At 49.1% G+C, this 26,637-nt stretch overlaps 1 protein-coding gene across 5 annotated transcripts in view; it reads right to left on the bottom strand.

Moving 5' to 3' along the window:
• The window catches only part of LOC143438038 (kinesin-like protein KIF19), a 49,806-nt gene extending 24,935 nt beyond the window's left edge, over positions 1 to 24,871 (bottom strand). The window contains exons 1-10 of one of the 5 annotated variants that reach the window (XM_076923510.1): positions 24,693 to 24,871; positions 23,905 to 23,985; positions 13,896 to 14,006; positions 10,056 to 10,143; positions 8,886 to 9,022; positions 8,075 to 8,200; positions 5,939 to 6,133; positions 3,807 to 3,959; positions 3,142 to 3,264; positions 1,142 to 1,292 (exon numbers count right to left, since the gene is read on the bottom strand). In XM_076923510.1, the coding sequence (XP_076779625.1) occupies positions 1,142 to 1,292; positions 3,142 to 3,264; positions 3,807 to 3,959; positions 5,939 to 6,133; positions 8,075 to 8,200; positions 8,886 to 9,022; positions 10,056 to 10,143; positions 13,896 to 14,006; positions 23,905 to 23,985; positions 24,693 to 24,779 (1,252 nt within the window). In that variant the 5' untranslated portion in view covers positions 24,780 to 24,871. The remainder of the gene's footprint in view (positions 1 to 1,141; positions 1,293 to 3,141; positions 3,265 to 3,806; positions 3,960 to 5,938; positions 6,134 to 8,074; positions 8,201 to 8,885; positions 9,023 to 10,055; positions 10,144 to 13,895; positions 14,007 to 23,904; positions 23,986 to 24,692) is intronic. The other 4 variants (XM_076923512.1, XM_076923513.1, XM_076923511.1 and 1 more) reach the window with 4 other exon arrangements.
• Positions 24,872 to 26,637: the final 1,766 nt, after the last annotated feature.

The following is a 26,637-nucleotide window of genomic DNA, read 5'->3' as shown; positions in this document are numbered from 1 at the left end:
GAGAGGGGGAGAGGGAGAGAGGGAAAGCGAAAGGGAAGGAGACAGGGAGAGGGAGAGAGAGAAAGAAGGAGAGAGGGAAAGAGGGAGAGAGAGAGAGGGAAAGGGAGCTCCCTGGCTGGCCTCAAGCTCTCTGTAACCTGAATTCAGTCCCTAGGACCCACATAAAGGCAGGTATGGTAGCACCTATCTACAATCCTAGCCCTGGAACATGGATAGGCAAAGACAGGTGGATCCCTAGGGCACGCTGGCCAGCCAGCATAGTCTAAGTGCTAAATTACAAGTCTAGAATGAGACTCCATCTCAAAGAAGACTGGAGATGGGAGAGAGGTCTTAATATTTCAGATCTCTGGCTTTTCTTCAAGGGACCCAGGTTTAACTTCCAGCACTCACACAGTGGCTCACAACGATCTATCACTCCAGTCCTGGGGATCTGTCACCCTCTTCTGGCCTCCTCAGGTATTGCATACATATTGGGTACAGACATACATGCAGACAGAATATCCATATACATAAAATAAAATTTAAAAAGTTAAAGTTGGGCTGGAGAGATGGCTCAGTGGTTAAGAGCAATGATTGCTCTTCCAGAGGTCCTGAGTTCAATTCCCACCAACCACATGGTGGCTCACAACCATCTGTAATGGGATCGGATGCCCTCTTCTGGTATGTCTAAAGACAGCGACAGTGTACTCATATAAATAAAATAAATAAATATTTTTTTTTTAAAAAATCAAAGTCAATTAAAAAATAAGAGCCAGATGTGGGGGCCACACACCTTTAACTCCAGTACTCAGGAAGCAGAAGCAGGAGGGTTTCTGTGGGTTCAAAGCCAGTCTGGTCTACACTGTGAATTTGGACCATCCAAGATTACACAGTGAACCACTGTCTCAAAAACAACAACAACATTAAATAGTTTAGTTTCCATATCTTGAAGCCAAGTCACGGGAGCCAGCTCGAGACCCCTATGGAGACAAGAACAAAACCCTTGGCAGGGCCATGAGCTCACTGTGAATGCAGATAATCAGAGTCGTCAAGGCCACATCCTTGGGCCAGGAGAAGCAATGGGCCCTTGGAACCTGGATGTTGCGCAGGTGCTCTGGGGAGGAGAGGGCACTGAGCCATCGGGGCCTGCACTCAGCACTACCTTGGATATCCAGAACGCTGGGGTCACTTTTCTTCTCCTTATCCTGCTTCTCAATCTTTGACTTGAGGTGCTCAATTTCCCCGCGCAGGTCAGAAATGACATCAGTGTACTGTGCGATGCGGTAGGAGACATTCAGCAGGTTGCGCTTGACCTGATGGTGAGGACAAGTGCCCAAGGTCAGGCGTGGCAAGAAGGGACAGACTTGAGAGATGACAGGTACTTCAAGACTATCAGGGGTCATTAGGTTTGTCAACTGGACACAATTTATAATCACCCTGGGAGGAGAGCCTCAAAGAGGGATTATGTACACTGAACTGGGCTATGGGCATGTCTGTGGGGAATTGTCTTAATTTAGTTAATTAATGGTGCCTGGAATGGGTGGCACTATTCCCTAGGTTGGGGGTGGTGGTGGTCCTGAACTTATAAGAATGGAGAAACTGAGATGAGCATAGCAAGCAAGCAAGCAAGCAAGCATGCATGCATGCATTTATTTATTTCTCCCTTTGCCTTGATTTTCCCACAACAATGGACTATAACATGGAATTGTGAGTCAAAATGAGACCCCCCCACCTTGCTCTAAATTGCTTGTGTCAGGGTATTTTATCCCAGCAACAGAAACGAAATAACAACACAAGGATGGGGCATCCAGTGTTGTTGCTGTCTCCGAATGTGTTGGGCCACATCCTGGGATGTGTGTGGCCCGTGGTAGGGGCAGGAGGCAGGTTAGACACATGTCAGCACTATTCATCTTCAAAAAGGACACCCACTGTAGCACAGGGGAGCTTTGAGAACATGAGGCTCAGTGCATCCAACCAGACACAGAAGAAATATCCTGTGTGGGTGGGCTCTATGCAGCCTCCAGAGGAGTCAGATTCTTAGAAGGAGAAAAAAAAAATACTGGTAGAGGCAGGGCCTGGTGAGAGGTGGGAGTCCGTATTTAATGGAGACAGAGTTTGGGTTTGTCGAGGCATGTAAGTTCTGCCGCTGAGCAATGGCTCTGAGAACCACACACTATGGCTATACCAAGGCTGCTATGCCATGGACTCAAGATGATTAGAATGGAATTTGGGTGGTCAGACAGGTGGCTCGGTGGGAAAAGGTGATTGCCACCAAACCTGCTGACCCAGAGCTGCTGGTGGAAGAAGAGCTGACTCCCACGTGTTGTACATGTTGTTCTCTGACCGCCACGTGCTTGCCCTGGCATGCATCTATGCACACATATGTATACACTAAATGAAGATGGAATAAAGGAATTTCTAAATGAAAATCTTCCTTTCATGTATAGCTTTTTAAAGATGTCTTTATTTATGTAAATGAGCACCCTATTTGCATGTGTGTGTGTGTGACACAAGAAAGCATCAGACAGAAGATGACATCAGAACCCATCACAGATGGTTGTGAGTCGCCATGTGGGTGCTGGGAATTGAACTCAAGACTTCTGGATGAGCAGCCAGTGCTCTTAGCCACCAAGTCATCTCTCCAGCCCCATTCCATGTATATCTTACTATAATAAAAGATTTCAAAATAATTTATCAGGTTTTTTTTTTTTTTTGTAAAGAAATCTTCCCACCAGTAACTTGCTACCATTGATTGTGTGTGCTGGGGAGATCCATGTTCATGTGGGTATACATATATGTTCTCGTGCATGTAGAAATCAGAAATCAACTTCTGGTGCCATTCTTTCAGGCACCATCTATCTTGTTTTTACATTTTAATAATTAACTAATTAGTTTTGAGGCAGGGTTTTACCATGTATCCCTGGCTGGCCTGACTCTTCTTAACGCAGATCAGTCTAACCTTGAACTCACAGTGATCCACTTGCCTTTGCCTCCAGCATGTGGCCTGTACCATGAGGCCCAGCTCACCCTGTTCTGAGGTAGGGTCTCTCAATGCCTCGGTTGGCTGACCAGCACAAGTGTCACAGATATATGTCGCCACACCTGGCTATTTTAAGGGATGCGGGTCTAGGGACTGCTCGGACCACCTTCCTACTCACTCACCCTTGTCTTGATGTTCTTCGCCCTGTAGGCGTACAGCAGTGTGGTTCTTGACTCCTCGAAGCTGGTACTGGCCGGGCTGATGTGGGCGATCATCACTGTGCGGCTGTTGCCTCCCAGGGCATCCTGCTCGGTGAGGATCACAGAACTGGGTTGATGGGAGCCACATGTTACCCACCCAACCAGTGGCCCCAGCCCTCCCCCAGCACCACCAGAGATCCAGGAAGGGTAGTTGATACTGGGAACCAGTGCGAAGTTACTGCCTGGGAAGGAGACCCTCAGGATAGAGTGGAATCTACTCCGGCTTCCCGCTAACTGTTGCTTTGATGAGAACAGGTTAGACCAAGAGAACAGATGTAGAGACATTTGCTTACTGCTTGGTTATTTGTTTACTTCAGCAGCATCCAGATCAGCTTAAGGAAACGTTTTCCCAGGTTATATATCGCTACCCATGACGGGATTGGCAGCCTTGGGAAGTAGCGAGCTCCTTGTTACTAGGGGCATGAGCGTAAGGACGGACTGTACCCAGAAGGGTGACAGGGAGTCAGGCAGTGACCACATACAGCTTCTACAGACTAATGCCCTGAGCCTCTGTCTGTGCTGACAGTTAATTTCCGGAAGATACTGCCAGCTGTGGTAACCCTTCCCAACTCCAGCTTGGGTCCTACCTTCAGCAGGCGTGTGAGCTTGCTGTCACGGAAGTTCACGTACTGAGCGCGGCTTCCACCCTTCTCACTGAGGGCGTTGATGCAGTTGCCCAGGGCCAGCAGCGAGCGGTTGATGTGTGCCCCCTCCTTCATCCTCTTGCCCCGGTTCTGAGTCTGAGCAGGGAGAGGCCAGGCTGAGCAAGCACTCCTTCTTATTGATACCCTCCCTTCCCCATTCCCAAGGAGAGGACTGAAGTCCAGTGTGGTGGGGAATGGCCCTGCCTGCCCTGATACTGAGATCCTAAGTCCTAAGAACTGAAGGAAAACCCTTTGACAGAACATCACTAGTTGAGTATTAAGTGACCATTCTCAGGGGATACAGAGCTGATTGACATGGGAACAGATAACTGAAATAAACAGATCACACTGCGTATAACAAAATGTAAGTGAGTGGGCTTTGTCTAGGAAGTACCGGGCCTCCACCCTGAGACTTACCGTACACCTATAGGTCCCCCAACGGCTCTTTCAGAGTCCACAGCCTGGTACCTGCTCTCCCCAATGCCGCCCCAAGTATTTCCTCTAACTCACAGACTCTCGAGCAGTCACCTGCCTCGACCCATGACCAGGCTTGTTTGGTTGCTACCCCATGGGATGGATGTAAGCTCTGGAAAGTCACATCTGTCACCGCATGTGTCTGGACACCTGCAGGCAGCTGGCCATGGTGGCTGCTCAATGACAGGAGCTAAAGAAACTAGTGAAAAGGTGTGCAGAAGCCAACAGACACATCTGAGCCCAGCGTCCATGTGGTGGCTCACAACCATCTGAAATTCTAGTTCCAGAGCATTGGACAGCCTCTTCTGGCCTCCACCGCACCAGGCACACAACTGGTACACAGACACAGATGCAGGTAAAACACCTATATACCTAAAACAAAACAGGACGCTCTGGCTGAACAGGCTCTGCTGGCTTTAACAGTTGGTGCTCTGAGGGCAGGGCCAGGCCCAGAAGGATAAGCAAATGAACAAGAGAAATAAGAACACTAGGCAAACCAGAAGACAGACCACAAGGCAGGGAAAACTGTTTAGAGCCAGACCTCCCCGGGTTTAAAGTTCAAATTGGATCTAACATTGCTGGCTCACTATGTAGCTGAGGATGGCCTCGAACTTCTGATTCTCCTACCTCCACCTCCGGAGTGTTTTATATACATGTACTACCATTCTTGTTCTATACAGTGGAACCCAAGGCTTCCTGTGTGTTAAATGAGTGCTCTACCAATGAGTGACATCCCTAGTTCCTGTTTTTGTTTTTAAATGGAGTCCTGCTATGTCACTTATGCCAGCTGGAAACTCACCCCCCCCCCACCACCACCACCTCTCAAGCGCTAAGATGACAGGCGTGCACCACTACACTGGGCTCCAAGTCTGTATTGTAAAGCAGACACTTTACCAAGCTTGAATGGGCCATGGAGAGCTACGGGCTATGGAGACTACACACTTCATTGCCTGGAGTGTGTACTATCGGGCCAGGGCAATGCTACTCACTGGTAACACTGGGTCTGACAAGGTTTAAATCAATTCCATCTGTAGCCCAGCCCTGAGCTGGGTCCCTGGTCTGAAGGAATACCTGGGCCCCAAGGGAGCATCCCAGAAGCACAGGAGCAAAAGCAAAGGACCCACAAGTGGGAAGGGGGCCTAGCAATGTCACTTTTCTGCTATGGTCCCGGGTCACCTACTTACCTGCCCACAGTAGGTTGACTGCCCACAGTCTTGGCTGAGCCCCAAGACTCCTTCCTACCACAGCTTCTGTAGACTCTGAAAGCACCAGTCTCTGTGTACTGCTATCTGATGACATATGTCATCTCAACATGTGGGGCCACCCAAGACCCATGATAAGCCCATGCAGCAAGCAGGACACCTTCAGTAGGTACAGAACTAGCCTCCAGGCACAAGGGGACACCTCTGAAAGTGTTGGCTCCCTGCCCTCCTTACTAAATGCTTGGAGGATTAACTCAACACTCAACCACCTCTTCCGGGTGCTGAAGCACAGCTGAACAAGGCCAGACGAGGCCCCACTCAGACTGAAAATGACAGACCAACCCCAAGTGAAAGGTAGTAGTGACATCTGAAAGTGGATGCACTTCAGAGGGGCTATACCTGGGCCGCACGCTCCGAGCCCGCCAGGTCCACCATGAAGAGCCTCCCCAGGCGCACCTCCTCTGGTAGGTCTCCTCCTCGGCTTCTCTGGTGCACAGTGACCTGCAGCACCGCGTGGGAGCGGGATGAAGTCTTGTTGGTAGCTGTGGGCTCCTGTGTGCGCTGCCGGTTGCCTTTGGTGAGCAGCTGCATGATCTGAGGACAGAGCGAGATGAAGGCAAGTGAGTGGCCACACATCCATTCCAGAAAGACCCAAGGAAAAGGGGGAGGGAGGCTCTGGGGCTGGGACTCGTAGCAACAATTTCCAATTTCTGGTTTGGGACATAAAGTAATTAGTTAATCAACTAATGGACCTGAAGATTCTTGGTGTGTACCCCATCTGCCCCTTCCCTACCTATGACAGACATTACTAACAAATCACCTATCTCTTTGTTTCCTTTTCTTTTTTTCTTTTTTTCGGACAAGGTTTGCTCTTGTAGTCATGTCTGTCCTAGAACTCACTTTGTAGACCAGGCAGGCTGCCCTTGAACTCGCAGAGATTGGCCTGCCTCTTCCTCCTGAGTGCTAGAATTAAAGGTGTGCACCACAGCTGCCCTCACCCCTTTTTCAAAGACAAAATCTGACAACATCCAGGCTAACTCAAACTCACTATGTAACCAGGGACGACCTTGAATTTCTGATCCTCCTGCCTCCAGCTCCGGAATGCTGGGATTTTAAACGTGTGCCACCATGTCCAGTTTATGTAGTACTGAGGACTGGAACCTACGGACTCATGCATACTAGGCAAGGACCAACTGAGCTACATTCCTCACCAGGCCAGCTCACCCCTTTTCCACTGAGCCTAGAGCAGCCCCTGACCTTTTCCAGGTCACAGCTCCAGGCAGCTGTAGATATGTTGGGGTTGGCAGTGAACCCCGCTGCCGTGGGGGCAGCCACAGATCTGCAGCTGCAGACCTCTGCTGAGCGCCTGCTGTGTAGGGCCCCAGGCTGGGACACACAGTTGTATGAGGCAGGAGACGGGAAGGGAGGCTCACTGTCATTCAGGCCATGGCAGCACTTACCTGTTATCCTAACCCTTGAGAGGCTGAGGCAGGAGGATTGCTCTAAGTGTAGGCATATGTTTGTAATCCCAGTGCTGGGAACCCAGACAGTTCACAACTATCTACAACTCCAGGCCTCTGTAGGCAGGTCATGCACGTGGCACATAGACACACATGCAGGTAAAACACCCATCCACATAAAATAAAAATACATCTTTTTAAAGAAATTGTCCTCTGACCTCCATGTGTGTGTGCAGACGCATATGCATGAACACACACACACACACACACACACACACACACTATAAATAAAAATTTTAAAAGAGAAAGCTAGGCATATTGGTGCACACCTTAAATCCCAGCATTTGAGAGGCATGGGCAGGCAAAACCCAGCCTGGTCTACATATTGATTTCTAGGCCAGCTAGGGCTACACAATGAGACCCTGTCATTAAAAGGGAGAAAGGTGGGGTGGCACACACCTTTAATCCTAACACTCAGGAGGCAGAGGCAGGTAGATTTATGAATTCTGAGGCCAGCCTTGTCTACAGAGTGAGTTCCAGGACAGAGAAACCCTGTCTCAAAGCAAAACTATATGATGGTAAACTCCATTAATTCCTGGGAGGCAGAGGTTGTGAGTTCAAAGCCAGCCTGTTCTAATAGCAAGTTCCAAGCCAGCCAGGACTACATAAAGAGACCCTGTCTCAAAAAATACAGAGAAGGGCAGAGAAAGGGGAAGGGAGGGGAGGGGGAAGGGAGAGGAGACAGTGCAGGGACGTTTGCTGCCTACCCTTGTAAAAGAGCACTCATCAGGTTGGCCAGTGGATGTAAAGTCGAGCCAGCACAGGTGGGCTATGCTCAGCTAGTGGACTGTGCTGAGAAGGGCCCCAATCTGCACGTGGAGGCTGAGGGCAGCGTGTAGGATCGATAGGTGATGTCTGCCCAGAGCACTGGCAAGGAGGCATAGCTGACCGCAGAGACCTGAGATCTCAGATCAAGTCCGGATGCTGATAAACAGCTCAGGTTGGACCCACCCACTGCTCTCTGTTCTGCAAACTTGAACAATAAGGGCTTTGTGGGCAGGGCTGGGACCCTCACCTCTTGAGCATTTGAGGTGGACACTTCCGTGATGCCTGCGATCTGGATGCTGCCTCTAGAATCTTCTCTCAGCTCCAGAAACCCAGAGGATGGGTTCAGGAGGTCACGGATCATTTCATTATAAATCTGAGCAGAACGGAAAGGTTGGGACAAAGCAGCAAAGAATCACAAAGAAAGAACCAGAGAGATGGCTCGGGGGTTAAGAGCACTGGCCACTCTTGCAAAAGATGGGGGTTTAATTCCCAGCACCCACATAGTAGATTATTAACAATTTGTAACTCCATTTCAGAGGCTCCAACACCCTCTTCTGGCCTCTGTGGCTACCCACCAGCCCTGCACATGTTACACAGACACAAATGCAGGGCAAAGCGCACCTATACACGTGAAAGAATTTTTTTCTTGGTTTTTTTGAGACATGGTTTTTCTGTATAGCCCCGGCTGTCCTGGAACTCAGAGATCCTCCTGCCTCTGCCTCCTGAGTGCTGGGTTTAAAGGTGAGTAGTACTATGCCTAGCTTAAATAATTTTTAAATTATTTTATTAGTATGGGTGTTTTGTCAGCATCTACGCCCCTAGAACTGGAGTTATAGTTGTGAGCTGCCATGTGGGTACTGGGAATTGAACCAAGGTCCTCTGGGAAAGCAGCTCCTAACTCCTGAGCTACCTTTCCACTCCTCTAAAATATAGTTAAAAGAACCAATTGGAAACCTGAGCTGCTGGAGAGCTCACACCCTGAGGATAATTTCTACACAGGCGATTGGTGTTGTACCCATTCTGCAGTTGATGCAACTGAGGCAGGAGAGCTGGCTCACCTCCAGGTAAGACATAGACACACTATATTCCATGTTGTCCTGGGTTTCCTCGATGGCCTGGAAGAGGTCAGTGAGGGTCTGCAGGTAGATACCAGGCTCCGCATCCATGCCTAGCATAGTGTGAGTCTTCCCAGCACCTGCGAGAAGGTGAGGCTCCAATATGTTATGCAAGAAGAGGCAGGGCACTCTGCATGGTTGGGGGGGTCGCTCTCTCTAAGGGGACATCATGGGTCCCATCCCTGTTTGCCCCCAAGAAGGGAGAGCCTAGGCTCATCCTTTCCCTTAAGCCTGGCACATCACTGATGGATGTGCAGCCGCGTTCCCCCGTACACAGACAGGCTCCAGTCCCCACCCAAGAAGAAGAGAACTGGCTTCACTATGTAGACCTGGGACAAGGCAAGCATTTATTTCTCAGCTAGATTCTTGCCCACCCCCCCCACTTTCCTTTCCTTTTCTTATTTATTTTGAGATAAAGTCTCATTATACAGCCTAGGCTGGCAGGGAACTTGTAAGCTTCCTGCTTTACTTTCTCAGATAATTAAGGTGACAGACAAGCCTGTGCCATGCCACCTGTTTGCAAACACTGATTGAGTTTTACAACCTCCAAGAAGGAATTCGTGCCCACCCCCACCCCCTGTGCGGGAGAACACAGGCGAGGTCGAATCACCCCTGATGGCTATGTGGTCTGGGGCAGCTATCTCATTTCTGGGTATCTCTTCTGTGTCTGGGGATCACTCTCAACTTTCAGGCTGCGGATGAAAAAGCCCAGTGAATAGGTCCCTGGTGCTTCTAAGGAAGCTGGGGTAGCTCAGTGCTAGAGTGCATGAGGCCCTGGGTTTGATCCCTGGTGCTACCAAAAATATATAAATATATAAATGTACGTGTGTATGGGTGGGGGGTGCAAATGAGTTGGGAGCATGCTCACCTAACACACACAAATCCCTGGGTTCCATCTCTCGCATGGCATAAACCAGGCATGACGGCACACACTTATAATAATCCTGGCACTTGGGACATGGAGGCAGAAGGACCAGGAGTTCAAGATCATCCTTGACTACATAGTGAGTTTAACGGCAGCCTGGGGTACCTGAGACCTTATCTCTAAGGGGGCAGGGGACCTCTGCTGGCACCTTGCACATACCGTCCTGGAGACAATGCCCAACCCAGTACCTGAGGGGCCATAGGCAAAAACCGTCGTGTTGTATCCAGAGATGACACCTTCCAGTAAATGCTGGATGGTGGCACGGTATACAGTTTCCTGCAGACAGACAGGAGGACAGATAGTTAGGAAACAGCCCAGCCTGAGTTAGAGAACCTACTGCTTGGAAATGACAGCATTCGGGAGACAGAGGCAGGTGGATCTCTGTGAGTCCAAGGCCAGCTTGGATTACATAGTGAGCTCCTGGTCAGCCAGAGCTACATTAGAGGAACCCTTTCTTGAAAAAAACGAAATGAACCAGCAAAAACAGAGAAGACACAGCACAGCCCTTGGGAGGCAGAGGCAGGTGGATCTCTGTGAGTTTGTGGCCAGCCTGGTCTACATAGCGAGTTCCAGGACAGCCAGGGCTATAAAGTGAGGGTACACATCATAATTAAACAAACAAACAAAAATTTGGGGGTTTTCCCGATGGAGGCCTGACACATGCTAAGACCTAGCCATTCCCGGTGCTTCTGCAGGAACTGAAAGATTGAGGATGGGGTTTAGATTCCCACAACATCATCAGGACCACTTTTCACGGAATGAAGGAGCGGAGCCTTGTGAAAGAAAGGCAGCAATGTCCAGCAAGGGGAGTGCAGGCCATGAACTCCACCCACAGGAGAGCCCAAGGAGACCTGGGGCTGGTGAGGAGGCACAGGCTCGTCTGTCTGGACCACCAGCAGCTCCTTCTGGGTGTCCACTCTGGTGCAGCCCTGACTGCTCATGGCTTTCCCAAGCTGGATTGAAAACCACAAATCCAACCTGTCTTTTCTCTGTGGCTTCAGACAGACACAGGCTAGTCTGAATTTGGGCTCTTCCGTATGTTGTGTGACCTCAGACAAATGCCTCACATGTAGAACAAGGAAGGGGTGTGTGTGTGTGTGTGTGTGTGTGTGTGTGTGTGTGTCTGTCTGTCTGTCTGTCTGTCTGTCTCTATGTGTGTATGTCTATGTCTGTGTGTCTCTGTGTGTATATAAACAGGGTCCCATGTAGTCCAGGCTAGCCACAACTTGCTATATAGCTGAGAATGACCTTAAACTCCTTATCTCTTGCCTCTACCTCCTGATGGCTGGGGTCACAGGTACCTGTCTCCATATCCAGCTAGGGAGAGGAAATATTTCTGAGCATTCTGTAAGGATGCCACGAGGCTTGGGAGGAACGCTGAAGCCTTGAGTGTAGCACTCAGCATGAAGTGACTTGCTGATGACCGTCAGTAACCAGGTCCCTCTGTGGAATGCCATTATGACCTTTGCTCAAGGTAGCTAGCTGGGAAGCCACTCTGCTTTACAATGATGGCTTAGTCCTGAACTGAGGGTGACAGTGGTACTGGCTAAATGTGGCCAGATGGTCCTGGTAGCATAGGCCTTTAATCCCAGCCTTTGGGAGGCAGGCAGATCTCTGTGAGTTCAAGGCCAGCTGGGCCTACATATAAAGTTCCAGGACAGCCAAGAATACATAATAAGACCCTGTCTACAAAAATAAAAATAAAGAAATAATAATTGACCAGTGTCCCCAGCAGGCTATTCTGTGTTAAGCAGCCTTACTGAGATGCTGTCCCCGTCCCTTTGTCCCCGGTGGCAGACATAGGAAGCAGCCTAGCATGAGTATAGCTTTTGGAGAATGGCCCTGGACACTTAGCTACTTAACTGAGGTGCTGGATCTATGCCCTATCCCTAACGTGAATCACCCTTGGGGTCTAGACAGACAGCAGAGAAACATGAGGCTGTGCCCCTGTTTGCCAGGGGCTCCCACTGAGCATGCCAAAGCTCTGAGGATTGCATACTGACTGAAGCCAGTGTCCTAGGGAGAAGGCCCAGCTGGCAGGTCCAGTAGAGCCTCAGGCCAATGTCAGAACCCAGTGAGGACCAGGCAGGGACCAGGGGACACAACCAGGGATGTGTAGCTCAACAGAACCTCTGAAGACCACAGCCCCTTGAATGTCCAGTCTTAATACGAGTGCCCCTCACAGGGCCATGGACAGTGGCAGTGTAGCCACTTGGTGCAGGAGTGGCATGTCCTGTAGCAGCCAATAGTAGGAAGATAGTTCTAGGGGACAGACCTCTTAGAAGCAAAAGGACTTCTATGCAGGGCAGTGCACATCTGTAATCAGCCTCTGGGATGTTAAAGCAGAGAGAGTGGGAATTAAAGACCATTCTAAGTTATAAAGTGAGTTTGTGCCAACCTGGTCTACAGAGTGAATTCAAAGCCAGCCTGAGCTACATAATGAGATTCTGTTGGGGAGAAAGGAAGGAAGGAAGGAAGGAAGGAAGGAGGGAGGGAACAGGGTGGGTGGCTCAATGGTTAAGAGCAATGGCTGTTCTTACAGAGGACCTGAGTTCAGTACTCAGCACCTATATGGTGACTCACAACTGTCTGTAACTCCAGTTCCAGGAAAGCTGACGCCCTCTTTTAGCCTCTGTAAGTACCAGGGCATGCACATAGTACATATGTGTATACGTACAGGCAAACACTCATACGCATAAAACATTTTTTTAATCTAAAAAAAAAAAAAAGGCAGGTACATCTCTGAGTTTGAGGCCAGTCAGGTCTACAGAGTGAGTTCCAGGACAGCCAGTTCTCAGCTACACAGAGAAACCCTGTCTCAATCAATCAATCAATCAATCAATCAATCAATCAATCAAGCACTTAGAAAAAATCTTGTGGCATGTTGGTGCATGCCTTTAATCCCAGCACTTGGGAGGCAGAGGCAGGTGGATCTCTAAGTTTGAGGCCAGCCTGGTCTACAGAGTGAGTTCCAGGAAAGCCAGGGCTACACAGAGAAAACCTGTCTTGAAAAACCTAAACAAATATAAACAACCAAACGAATGAATGAATACATACATACATACATACATTTTTAAATCTTAAAAAAACAAAGACACAAGAGACTGGAGGCCCCAGGGAGTTTAGAGGTCTGGTTGGGTGGGGGTTGGGGAGTGGGGACATCCTCGTGGAGATGGGGGTGGGTATGCAGAGGAAGGGAGAATAAAATCTGGAGTGTAAAAAAAAGAGAGACAAAACAAAAACAAACAAACAAAAAAAACCCCAACACCACCAACAAAAAACCCAAAGACACAAGAACTCTGGTATTCAATGCAGAGCAGCTGCCCTCCCCCTCACAGGAGGACAGGCATGCAGGGCACCCCAGCTTGAACTTGGGTCCAACATCTCCCCCAGATGCCGCTAGCCTGGTGCTGTGACGTTCCATTTCTAGGTCCTTTCTTCAAGTCCTACCTTCACTGCTACCCCTGATGAACCCCAGCTCCCCTCTGTGAGGTTAGGTTGCATGTGGTAGGTCCCTCCTTCTGTTCTTACAGACAGCGGCAGTGACAACGTGATATATGAGAAAGAGACCAACGCCTGGTCCGGACACAGCGCTGGGCCTTGCTGGGTGAGCTCCTTGGCACTCCTTGTCTGTGAGATGCACATGCTCCAGGCTCCTCTTGCTAGACCCTGCCTATCTTCATGACACCTCTCAGCCTCCATGTCCCTCCTTGGAGAGGGCCTTGCTGGCCACCCGTGTTACAATGTACACGTGTGCTCAGTTTCCCCTGCCCTACAGCCCTTGTGTCCCTATAGCATGTGACGTGAAGGAACAGGTGAACAAACTCAAGAGAAGGCCCCCAGAGCAGGCAGTGGAACCTGTTGACCGGTGTCCACAGGAGGACCACATTCGCTTGATTCCCGGGGTGGGTTTTCTCCCTACAACCTCCTCTGCTTCTCAGGGAGAGCCTAAGGAGGATAGACATGAGACATCAAGCGCCTGGGCCCAGGGTGTTCCTGGAATTAGAGGCAGAGGGGGTGCTATGCACCTGAGATGCATGCTGGTCGAACACAGTGTCAAATATAAAGGTCCGCTCCCGGGACCGGTGTGCACGCAGAGTGTCCTCTGGGTCTTCGCCTGGGTCCATGAGCACAACCACCTGGACACAGTAAAATAGAGGGGTTAGAGGAGGGCTAGTCAGACCCTGGTAAGCATCCCAGACCTGTGGGATCTAGAAGCAAGGGCCAGGGCCAGGAATGGTTTTAAGTTTGTATGTTCTTTTTTTCTCCCTCCCTCTCTCCCCTTTTCTGCCTCTCTTTCTTTGTGTATGTTCATATGCAGAAGCTAAGGTCAGAATGTTTTTGTGTTTTTTTTCAGATGGGGTCTTACTCTGTAGTTCTGGGTAACCTGAAGCTCACTGTAGACCAGGCTGGCCTCAAACTCAGAGATCTGCCTGCCTCTGCCTCCCAAGTGCTGGGATTAAAGGCATGCACCATCACTGTAGACCTCGGGATGTCTTTCTCATCTACAGCTCCATTTCTTGAGACGGGGTCTCTCCTTGAGCCTGGAGCTCACCATTTCAGCTAGACTGGCTGGCCTGTGAGCTCCTGGCATCTTCCTGTCTCTGTTCTCTAGTTCTAGAGCTAAAGGCTCACAAGGCTGCATCTGGCTTTTGAGTGGGTTCTGGGGGTCTAACCTCAGGTTCTTGTTTGTTTGTTGTTTTTTCGAGACAGGGTTTCTCTGTGCAGCCCTGGCTGTCCTGGAACTCACTCTGTATGTAGACCAGGCTGGCCTCAAACTCAGAAATCCACCTGCCTCTGCCTCCCAAGTGCTGGGATTAAAGGTATGTGCCACCACTGCCCAGCTGACCTCAGGTTCTTATGCTTCTTTAGTGAGAAGCATAAGCATTTTCTTACCCTGTCTCACTCCTTCACTGGGAGACAGTGTCACTTGATGTCACTCATCCAAGGCATGACCATACAATCCTCCCCACAAGCCAGTGGGCTCCACACTCACATAAATGGCGCCAGAGAACCCCAAGGCAAAGGGCAGCAGCCTGGTGTACTTCAACAACCCTCTCAACATGCCACACCACAACCGCTCTGGCCATCTTATGAACTAATGCCTCAGAGAAGAGTCTGTGGAAACTGTAGAGTGCTGGACAGGCCACTTTAACTGCGTTCACCTCACAGGACAGGGGAGGTAAAGAGTCTGTCCCAAAGCCTCCACCCACATGCTCCATTTCTCTGAGAGCCTGGCTGTCCCCAGGGTCCCTCCGTCCCCATATACATTATTATCAGGTAAGCCAGTTATGATCCTTGGGGGCAAAGGGATTAAAGGAGTCTGCCCCAGGGACAACAGGGGGCAGGGAAATGGGTAGAGGCCAATTGTAGCCTGGCTGCTGGAGACATGGGGCTGGGCACAAGAGAGGAACCGAGGAAGTGGAGATGAAGCTGGGTGTTGCTAAGGGTCCGGTCACATGTCCACTACTTGCCCCTCCTGTGTTCGTAGTTTTGGAAACTGCAGTTCTGGGAGGCCAGGCTCTGCCAGGGCTTCTCCTGGCTTCTGGCCAGCACTTGCTTGGTGACATAAGCTGATTCTCTTTGCTTTCTCTCCTCCTGGGGATGCATTGTGTCACAGTGGCCAGGGCAGGGCTGCAGGAGGACTTAGATAAGTCTCTAGCTAGGATCCTCTGAACAACGGGGTCCAGGAGGGGACTTTAGAGTTGTGAGTCACTGATATGTGAGGGTAGGGGTGTGCATGCCACTTTTGGGAGTTAGGTCCCTCCTGCACTCCTATGGGAGCTAAGGATTTGAACTCAGATTGTCAGGCTTGCATGCAAGCACCTTTCCTTGCAGAGCTATCATGTTGGCCTCAAGAGATTTTTTGTTTTTATAATGAACATTAATGAACATTATCCTTATTTGCAGATTCTATACAAAAGAGATCTTAGCCACCGAGAAGACTCTTAGAATGGAGAGACACTTTTCAGCATTTCAACTGGGGCCACTGAAAGGCTCAGCAGGTAAAGGCACTTACCATACAAGTTTGCTGGCCTGAGTGATATCCCCAGGACCCATGGGTGGTAGTTTGAATGAATTGTCCTGCATAGGCTCAGATATTTGAATACATGGTCCCCCCCCCCATTGGTACTGCTGTTTGGGAAGGATTAGGAGGTGTGGCCTTGCTGGAGGAAGTATGTCCCTGGGATCTGAGTGGAGATCTCAAAGCCATGCACCATTGCCAACATTCTCTCTCTACTTCCTGTTTGCAGTTTGTGATCTCTCAGCTTCCAGCTCCATTGCTGTGATTCTGTCACATGGACTCTGTCCTGGCTGGTTTTATGTCAACTTGACTCAAGCTAAAGTCATCTAAGAGGAGGGAACCTCAATTGAAGAAAAAAAAAAAAAAAAAGATGGGATGTAGGCAAGCCAGTAGGGCATTCTCTTAACTAATGATTGAGTGAGGAGGGCCCAGCCCATTGTGGGAAGTGCCAGCTCCTGGGTGACGTAAGAAAGCAGGCTGGGCAAGCCATGAAGAGCAAGCCAGTAAGCAGCACCCTCCACGGTCTCTGCATCAGCTCCTGCCTCCAGGTTCCTGGCCGATTTGAGTTCCTGTCCCGACAGCAGCTGTGGACCTGTGAGCCGCATTAACCCTTTCCTCCCCAGCTCGCTTTGGATCATGTTTCATCACATGATCAAAATAGAAACCCTGACCCGGACAGACTCTTATCTCTTTGGGATCATAAGCCCAAGTAAGCTTTTCAAGTTGCCTTGGTCATGGTGTCTTATCAGAGCAGCAGACAAGAACGTAACGCTACTTGTCAAGATGGAAGGAGAGGACTAAGTCCACAGAATTGTTCATGTTATGCTATGGCATGCAAGCCTATACACATCACACACACATACCTCCACCACCAATAATAATAATAATAATAATAATAATAATAATAATAATAGTCTTTCTACCATCTTGGTGCCTGTGGAGGCTTGCTGGGAACAGAACTTTGAAAAAAAGCAAGTATCTCTAGAGGGGTGTGTAAGGGGCAGCCTTGCTTATACACTGAAGGCCTAAAATCAGCAATAGGCCTGACACACATGCCTGCCAACACAAAGTCTTGTTCTCTGTGGAAAAACACTGAGCAGATGGCTATAAGATCTTGTAAACAGGCAGCTTTGGTGGAAATTTACTAGCCTGGATAGGAACAAGTAGTCATGGGTCTTGTGGATAGTCATAGACCTTGGGCAGCTTTGGTGGACAGTACCAACTTAGATAAGGACAAGTGAATCATAGGCAGGGTCATAGTGACCTGTCCCCTGAACCTTCACCCAGCTGACACTGTTCTGGAAGATATCTGTACTCCCCCTGAACATCTACGCTCCTGTATCATCCCCTTCCCCACATCCTGCCTCTATGTGCATATAACCCTTGTGTGAAAAAAGTAAAATCAGCAGTTTGATCAGACTCTAGACAAGCCACTCATTCTTTGTGTTCCCTGTCCTCCAGTTCTCCCTTACAGGTCTTCTGATCCCAGTTCACTGCCCCGTGGGACTGGGGCAGCTGTGGTGCAAAGCTAGTTTTGCTGGCTACAAGCAAGATCTCCAGAAACAAAGAGAGCATACAGCTCTTCTTAAAATTGTAGGTATTTGGGGCTGGAGAGATGGCTCAATGGTTAAGAGCACTAGCTGCTCTTCCAGAGGTCCCGAGTTCAATTCCCAGCAACCACATGGTGGCTCACAACCATCTGTAATGGGATCCAATGCCCTCTTCTGGTGTGTCTGAAGACAGCTGCGGTGTACTCATATATACATTATATATATATATATATATATATATATATTTTAAAGATATATTAATTATATATAATTAATATATTTTAAAGATATATTAATTATATATAATTAATATATCTTTAAATTTTTTTTGAAGGTGTTTATGTCTGAGATGAAACTGAATTCTAGTTAGGCAAGAGATGTGCTTATGTGTATATAGCAAAAAACAATAAAGTAATTCCTGGAGGCAAACCAAACAAAACCAGAGTGATCTGGGGTAAAGTAACTCAGACCCATGGAAACAGCGGCATGGTTCATGACAAATTCCAAGGCAACTTTCCTGCAGAGGCCATTGGACACAGAATCCGTGTGATGCTGTCCTTGTCCTGGACTTAAACTAATGGAAAGTAAATAAATAAAAGTGGATTTATACTCTTGTAAAAAAAAATAATAACATAACAATAATAAATAAGTAGTCTTTTTAAATTTTATTTATTATATGAGTGCCCTGCTGCATATACATCCACATGTCAGAAGAGGGCATCAGATCCCTTATAGATGGTTGTGAGCCACCATGTGGTTGCTGGGAATTGAACTCAGACCTCTAGAAGAGCAACCAGGGCTCATAACTGCCGAGACATCTCAACAGCCTTTTTTATATAGCAGTGTTTCTCAACCTGTGGGTCACAACCCCTCTGGGTTGAATAAACCTTCATAGGGGATTGGGGTTGCCTAAGACCATCAGAAGTATCAGATGCTTGCATTACTATTAATAGCAGTAGCAAAGCTATAATTATGAAGTAGCAACAAAAATAATTTTATGGTTGAAGGTCACCACCTGTATTAAAGGGTCGTAGCATTAGGAAGACTGAGAACCACTGTTATATACCAATAACAAACGTCTAAGGCAGAAATTACATGTGCTCCCATTCACGACTACTTCAGGAAAAAAAAATTGGAATAGAACTAACCAAAGAAACGAATGGTCTCTATAACAAGAATGTTAAAACCCTTGAGAGAAACTGAAGACTCTAGAAGATGGACCAATCTCCCACACTCTCAGACCACATCCATGAAGACTGAAAACAGCCCTCCTACGGAAAGCAGTCTACAGTGCAGTCCCCATCAAAATACTAACACATCTTCACAAAGAGGAAACAATCTGAAAATTCATTTAGAAACAAAAAGGCCCTGGATAGCCAAATACACTATGAGCACAGAGAGCACCCTGGAGGACGGCCATGTACCACAGAGACGTCGTAAGACCAATGAGTCTACACTGGCATAAAAAAAAAAAAAAAAAGACACATAGGTCACCAGAAGGGAAGAAGCAGGTATATGTTCGTGCAATTAGCTCTACCCCTGAGTCACAGGGTTTCTCTGTGTAGCCCTGGCTGTCCTGGAACTCACTCTGTACACCAGGCTGGCCTCGAACTCAGAGATCTGCCTGCCTCTGCCTCTCAAGTGCTGGGACTAAAGGTGTGCGCCACCACTGACGTTCACCTGATCTTTTAAAAAAGATAGAGAAAAGACAGCCTTGTGGCTGGAGAAATGGCTCGGCCACTAAGAACACAAGTTGCCCTTGCAAAGGACCTGAATTTGGTCCCCATCATCTATGTTGGGTAGTTCAAAACCCCTTGTGACTCCAGTTCCAGGGAATCCAATGCCATCTCCCGGCCCCTGTGGGTAGCTGGCATGAATGTGGTGCACAGACACACATGCAGGCAAAACACTCATACATGTTTTTAAAAGTGTTCAACATCCTTAGCCATGGTAGGAATGCAAAGATCCTATCTTGACACTGTCAAATGGCTACCATGAGTTAATGTTTATTCACTGTTGGTGGGGACACATAGGGACATTCCGGAAACCAGTGTTGAGGTTTCTCAAGAAGCTAAAAACAGAGCCGGTCTTCCAGATGCCAGAATGTGTCAGGAGCAAGTGAAGTCCTGAGTGAATGTGTCTTGTTGCCTTGGTCACAAGTCCTTGGGAGTGGCAAAATCTTCCCTGGTGAGGCTCAGAGAGATTATAAAACCTTCCTCTGGTGCAAATGCAAAGGCCGGCAGTGTGTGCAGACGATGCCCATCATGCAAAAGCCAAAGGCCAGCAGTGTGTGCAGACGATGACTGTCACAGGTTTCTCCCCCTGGATACTTACAGCCTGAAGACCTCTCCCTACAGAGACTGTTCCTCCTGCTTCCCTGTTTGCTGGTACACAGTAATCTCACCTCCATGTTCAACTGCATAAAATAAGCACACTGAGCTCTGGGGCCTGTAAGTTTCTGGATCCAAGAGGTTTTCTGTGTTTGTCTTTTCTTCATCCCCTCAATATCTTAGTCAGGTCAATTTCTGGAGCACCCATGGACGTGGCAAGAATGTTGTTTGTTTTGTTTCTCGAGACAGGGCTTCTCTGTGCAGCCCTAGCTGTCTTGGAACTCTGTACATCAGATTAGCCTGAACTCACAGACCTGTCTCTGCTTCCTAGTACTTCCCAGGCGGGATTAAAGGCGTGCCTTTTTTTTTTTTTTTTTTTTTTTTTTTTTTTTTTTTTTCCCAAATGTGTAGTGGTGTATGGTATATGGGCACACAGATAAGGACCTTGGGTGTCCTGCTCTGTCTTGACCCTTGAGACAGGGTCTCTCATTAACCCTGGAGTTACTGACAAGCCACACAAACCTGTCCCCTAAAGCACTTGGGTTACAGATGTGCCAGCACAGCCATTCCCAGCTTTTTACGTGGGTGCTGGGCGTTCGAACCAAGACCCTCTGATCGTCTCCCTAGCCCTTGCTTTTTGTTTGAGAGAGGACCTAGCTGTGCACCCCAGGCTGGCTGGCCTTGAATCCATGACCCCCTCCCTGCCTTGACCAGCCAGTGACAGAATTACAGGCATGAGCTGCCACACCCAGATGGGAAGGTCTTTAGTTTTAAAGAGGCGTTTGATGGAATGTTTGGGTGAGGAGGGGCCTTGTGTCCGAATGACTCCAAGTGCTCCAGAGAGAAGGAGCCAGAGCTCAGGGAGAAGACAGAGTGAGGCACAAGTGAGGGAACCCGGGCTCCCGGCATCCCTGCAACCTCTCTGTTGGTTTAGAACTATTTCAAAATAATAAAAAGAATAGTAACTGGTGGTGGAACGCGTGTATCTCTGAGTCTGAGGACAGCCTGGTCTATACAGTCAGACTGAAGCAGAAGGTGGGGAGGAGAAGGAAGAAGAGAACTGAACTTATCACAGCACAGATGAACCTCAAAAACACTGAGTCACACATCGAAGGTCACACATGAAATGTCCAGAAACCAGAGTAGAAAGTGGGGTAGCAGCTGACAGGTATGGGGTGTCTTCCATGGGGAGAAAAGAGTCTGGATAGATGTGCTGATTGTATAACTGTGAAAGGACTAAATGCCCTAATTGTTTGCTTGAAAAGGAGGGGTTGGGGGGACATGACAGGAGTTTGAGAGAAGAAATGGGAAGGGGAAATGATGTGATTATATTTTAATTCTTTAGGAGGTGGTCTCTTCGGGTTCCATATCCCTGATGCTGTGTGTCACACATGGTTAAGGACACCCCCATTGATTCTGGTCTCTGTCTCTTCATGGCGATGTCCCCCACCTCCCCACCCCATCAGTTGCAGATTTCCATTCGTTCTCATGACTATCCCATGGGCAAGCACCAATCGATGATACATTAATGATATGCTATGCTTGCAGACAGGAGACTAGCATGGCTGTTCTCTGAGAGGTTTCATCTAGCTGCTGACTCATACGGATACAGACACCCACACCCAAACAGTGGATGGAGCTTGGAGACTCTAGTGGAAGAATGAGAGGAAGGATTGTGGCACCTAAGGGGATAGGAACTCCACAGGAAGACCAACAGAGTCGACTAACCTGCACCCTTGGGCCTCTCAGAGACCGAACCACCAACTAAAGAACATACACAGACTGGACCTAGGCCTCCCTGATCATAAGTAGCAGATGTGCAGCTTGGTCTTGGTGAGGGTCCCGAACAACTGGAGAAGGGGCTAGCCTCAAAGCTTTTGCCTGTCCATGGGATATGTTCTTCTAGCTGGGCTACCTTGTCTGGTCTCAGTGGGAGAAAATGAACCTAGCCTCACAGACTTGATGTGCCAGGATAGGGGGATACCCAAGGGAGCCCCCACCTGCTCAGAAGAGAAGGGGGCGGGGGGGGGAAGAATTGTAGGAGGGGGTGACTGGGAGGGGGCAGTGAGTGGGATGTAAAGTAAATAAGTAAAATAATAATAAAACTCACACACAGAAAAAGGTGAAATTTGAACCAGGTGCACCTCTGTCATCAGAAGCATTCAGGAGCAGAGGCAGGAGGAGTTAAAGGCTAGCCTCAATCACATGGGGAGTCACTGTGTCAAGAAGAAAAAAAATTTCTGTGGTATTAATTTCACCTTAATTTTTTGTGCGTGCATGGTTGTGTATGCACTCACAGGTGTGTGTGCGCACATGTGCTTACGAAGGCCAGAGGTTGGCACCTTCTCAACTGTTTTCCATCTTTTGTCATTTAGTTTTTTTTTTGAGCCAGGGCTTCCCTGTGTAGCCCTGGCTGTCCTGGAGCCCCCTCTGTAGATCCAGGCTGGCCTCAAACTCTCAAACAGAAACTGCCTGCCTCTGGCTCCCAAGTGCTGAGATTAAAGATTTGTGCAGGCATACCCAGATCCCACCTTATTTTTAAAACAAAAAACAAAAAACAAAAAAAAAAACATGGTCTTTCACAGATTCTTGGACTCATAAGAATTTGACCAGATTAGCTAACCATGGAACCACAAGGATGCTCCTGACTCCAGTGCCCCAGTGCTAAGATTATCAACACTTGCCACCACACCCAGCTCTTCCTGTGAGCTGAGTTTACAACTCAGGTCTTCACTGCATGCACAGGAAACACTTAATGGAGCTGTCCCTAGAGCCCCTTGCCTTGGCTTTTCAACATGGGCTGTCTTTTGGAGATTTGTTTTTGTGTGTATTTTGCGTGTGCACTACATGCATGCCTAGCGCCTACAGAAGCTATAAGAGGGTGTCCAATCACCTGGTACTGAAGTTTACAGATGGCTATCAGCCACCACATGGGTGCTTCTCCGGAAGAGCAGCCGGAGCTGTCTCTCCAGCTCCATACAGTGTCTTCTCTACTGCTCAGTCACACAGCCACACAAAGGAGGCACCAGCCCTTTCTTCCCTACTCAGCCCTTGTTCTCAGCTGACTTAATGTCTTTACTGTTGTGCCTGAACCCTGGGACCAGATGTGCACTGTTAGCAGTCCATGGCCTCAGTGCTGACTCACTCCAATGGTAGCTTTGCCAATGGGCCTGTCCCCAGGGTGCTCTGAGCCCCAGGGGGCAGCCTTTAACAGGGATCTTTACCTATCCACCATTTGGGTTGTTGGCCCAAGCATCCTCTCACGAAGCACCTCACTAGCCCCCCTAGTGACCAACAGGGACATTCTGCATGTCTCACAGAGCCTGGCTTGAGAGTCTGTCTGACAGCCAAAGACAGAAGCTTCTGAGGTGTGAGCAGCTGAGTACTGAGTCCTTCTTTGAAAGAGAGTCCTTGGCAATGGCGGCATGCTCCCCACCCTGCAGCCAGCAATCACCTCAAGGTTCTGAAATCAGACCTGGCATGCTAAGTTTAACTGCCAAGTCTCCTGCCACTGCCCTGTGTCCTCACTTTGGTCTCAGCAGAGCAGACAGCTCCCAAAAAAAAAACTCCCACTAATACATTTTCCAGTAAAAAGTTGGGAGGCTGAAGCAGGAGGATTGCTGTAAGTGTAAGACTAGCTAGCCTGGGACACATAGTAAAGTACTAGGTGAACTTGGGCTATATATATAGTGAGATTCAAAAGAAAAAGAGAGAGGCAGAGTTAGTAAAGTGCTTGCCACATAAGCTTGAGGACATGGGTTTGAACCCACGCAAAGAGCTGGGCATGGCGGCACACACTTGTAGTCCCACTGCTTGGGAAGCAGAAGCAAGAAAGTCTCTGGGATTCACTGCCTATCCGGCCTAACCTCACCAATGAGCCCCAGGGAAAGTCTTTCAAAAACCAAACAGGACTGGTGAGAAGGCTCAGCAGTGGGTAAAATTAACTGTTGTCAAACCCAAGGAATACACACACAGAGAGACAGGGACACACACATTCAGTCACTCACATACTTGCACACACGCACGCACGCACACACGCACAAATGAAGCTGTATGGAATGCACTTGCCAGCTCAGCTCTGCCCCAGAACAGAGCCCGGCCACCAGGAGCCCCTAATGCCCTCTAGCCTCACCTGGTCCCCCACTTTGTGGGCGATGACAGTGGCTCCTTCCTCCAGTTCTGTACTGTTGAGTGGGCGGATCCGAAGCGCCACCTGTGGACAGGGCATGGGCAGCACCACGGCCCTCAGCTAGATGCCCACTTGCCATCTGACTGTGCTGAGTGAGGCAGTGAGCCCCTCCCCTCCAGTCACCCCAGACTCTGCACAGAGGTGTTCCTGCCTCCTAGAGAGGCTCTGAGGACTCAGTGGTGACATCACTCCCATGGAACACAGAGGAACAACTTGCCCAAGGTCACTTGATGCCTGTGTTAGCTGTGATCAGAAAGGAGACACACCTGCCCTCTATGAGCATTCAGAGAAGGGGGCCTGTGTTGTGCATGTCCCTCAGTTCTGCCAGGCTATGTGTAACGGTATCCTCTTTAATGGTACCACAGGAGACACGAGGCCAGTTCGCTCTTAACTAGTCACAGGTGGACAATGGGGTTCTAAGTGCAGTTCACCCCAAGGCCAAATGAGCTGAGGGTCCAAGTAGCCTGAATGAGGCCTGCCCCATGGCTAGGGTTGTAGTCAAGACGCTGGGCTGAAGACAGAGGTTCAGAAAAGGGGGTACAGGTGTCTAGAGACCTACAGTGAGCAAGTATGGAAATATCACTGGGTCCCAGGAAAGGGAACCAGAAGTAGAACACTATTCCTTAAAGGCTAAGAAAACCTGATCTGAGCATGGGGTTTGGGGTTTCTCCTCAAGGGATAGAGGATGTGAGAGGCTGGAGTTAGCAGGGGCCATGAGAGAAGGGACTCACCATGAGCTGCTGGTCCTTAGGTTCCATCTCTCTTAGGGTTGGGCTGCCCCGGGCGGGAGAGGGGTCTGTGGCCTGTTGGGAGGGCATCCTGCAAGTCAGAACTTGAGGGCCCCCAGCTAACCAAGCTGAATCCGGAGGCAAGGAGATCCTCCCAGCTCAGCCCCGCCTTGCTCCCTAGGCTCACTCTGATGACATCAGCTGGGTCCCCAGAGGTGGGGCTGGGCCAGCATTCAGCTCATCTACTCACCTGGTGTCACCCCTGTTTCTTTGGTCAGGGCAGCCCTTGTGGTTTGAGTACTCTGAAAGCAGCCAGCAGACCTGAGATGCCATCATGATGGGGACCCAACAAGACAAGTCCAGCCTGTCTCTAAGTTCCCCTTTATGGCACAGGAGCCTCTGGTCTAGAGCTGAACCCACCCTACAGAACCCTGCAGTGTGGAGCCCAAGGTCAACAGTCACTCACACAGTGGCTACCTCAGAACAGCAGATCAGCATGTTTGTGGCTTCTCACTCCAGGGGACTAAACAGCAAGGGCTGAAGCCAAACGAGACGACTTCAGCTGTCAGTGACCTTGCCAGGGTCTTTCATAGAGAGTTTCTGTTGGCATTTCCAACCTTCGGTGTCCATTTGTACACCATGGGATTTAGGATGGATCTGGTGGATTTACTGCTTTACTTCCTCCACAGGCTCTTGGAGGGACAGTCCTGCTCTGTCAATGTGCCAGGCCAGCCAAGAAGACTGCACAAGCAATGCCTGCCATACAGGTAACCTGGGGTGGCAGGAGCTATTAAGAGCCAGGCTTGGGGGCTGGAGAGATGGCTCTGCAGGTAAAAAAGGTACTGACTGCTCTTCCACAGGACCCAGGTTCAATTTCCAGCACCCACAGAACAGGTAACGAGTGTCTGTTAACTCCAGTTCCAGGGAATTCTGGCCTACAGAGCACTATACCCATGGTACACAGACATACAAGTAAAAGACACACTCATTAGGGGGAAAAAAAGTCACTGGGTAGTAGAGACTACACCTTGTTTTTCTGAAACAATTTCTGTGTAGTCCTGGCTGTCCTGGAACTCTCATTTTATAGAGCAGGCTGGCCTGGAACTTAGAAACCCACTTGCTTCTGCCCTGAGTACTGAGATAAAGGCCTGTACCACCAATGCCTGGCTCTCTGAGTTCAAGGCCTGGTCTACAAAGCAAGTTCCAGGCCAGCCACGGCCAGCCAGAGAAGCCTTGTCTTGGAAATCAAAAGAAACTAGGAGATGAGATGGTGTTACAACCCAGTACTTAGGAGGCAGATGCAGGCAAATCTGAGTTCTGGGCCATCCTGGCCTACAGAGCAAGTTCCAGGACAGTCAAGACTACGTAAGAGAAATTCAGACTTGAACAAACAAAAGCAAGCCACATAGATTGATGCTATGAAACCCAAACTTGGGCTGTGGCCTGTGCCTAGAACTCAGGCTAATGACACTTGGGCTATGGGAAACTTCCAGGCTACCCTGAAGCAAACCCCACCCTCTCTCCAATCAAACTAATTCAGCTCAGTGAGGCCAGAGTGACCACTCCCTAGGAGGCCAGGAAAATGCCTGAGGACACAGGTTAAGAAAGATCAGTTGGGATGAGGGCCCAAGGGAACCCCCCTCACCCTTCCTGCAGCCAAGGATGAAGCCTGTAGCACTGCCCTAAACCCTCCATAAGCCCACCCAAGCTGAGCCCTGAACACAGCCGTCCTGAGGCAAGGGTTCTCCCTAAATCTCAGCTGTACCACACAAATGCTTTTACTTAAAAATCACAGAAACAAGTCACAATCAAGTTTCAAAGTGAAGAGTTTAGAGCTATTAAAACCCTGCAGATGTGCTGAAGCTGTGCCTCTTCTCACTGCTGTGAAACTAAGGCGTGCTTAAACACGGGAGTGGCCATTGCTGTGGGGTAAACTGCAGAGAGGTCA

Source organism: Arvicanthis niloticus, chromosome 24, assembly GCF_011762505.2.
Source record: "Arvicanthis niloticus isolate mArvNil1 chromosome 24, mArvNil1.pat.X, whole genome shotgun sequence".
NCBI lineage: Eukaryota > Metazoa > Chordata > Mammalia > Rodentia > Muridae > Arvicanthis > Arvicanthis niloticus.
This window is presented reverse-complemented; position numbering and strand designations above follow the sequence as displayed.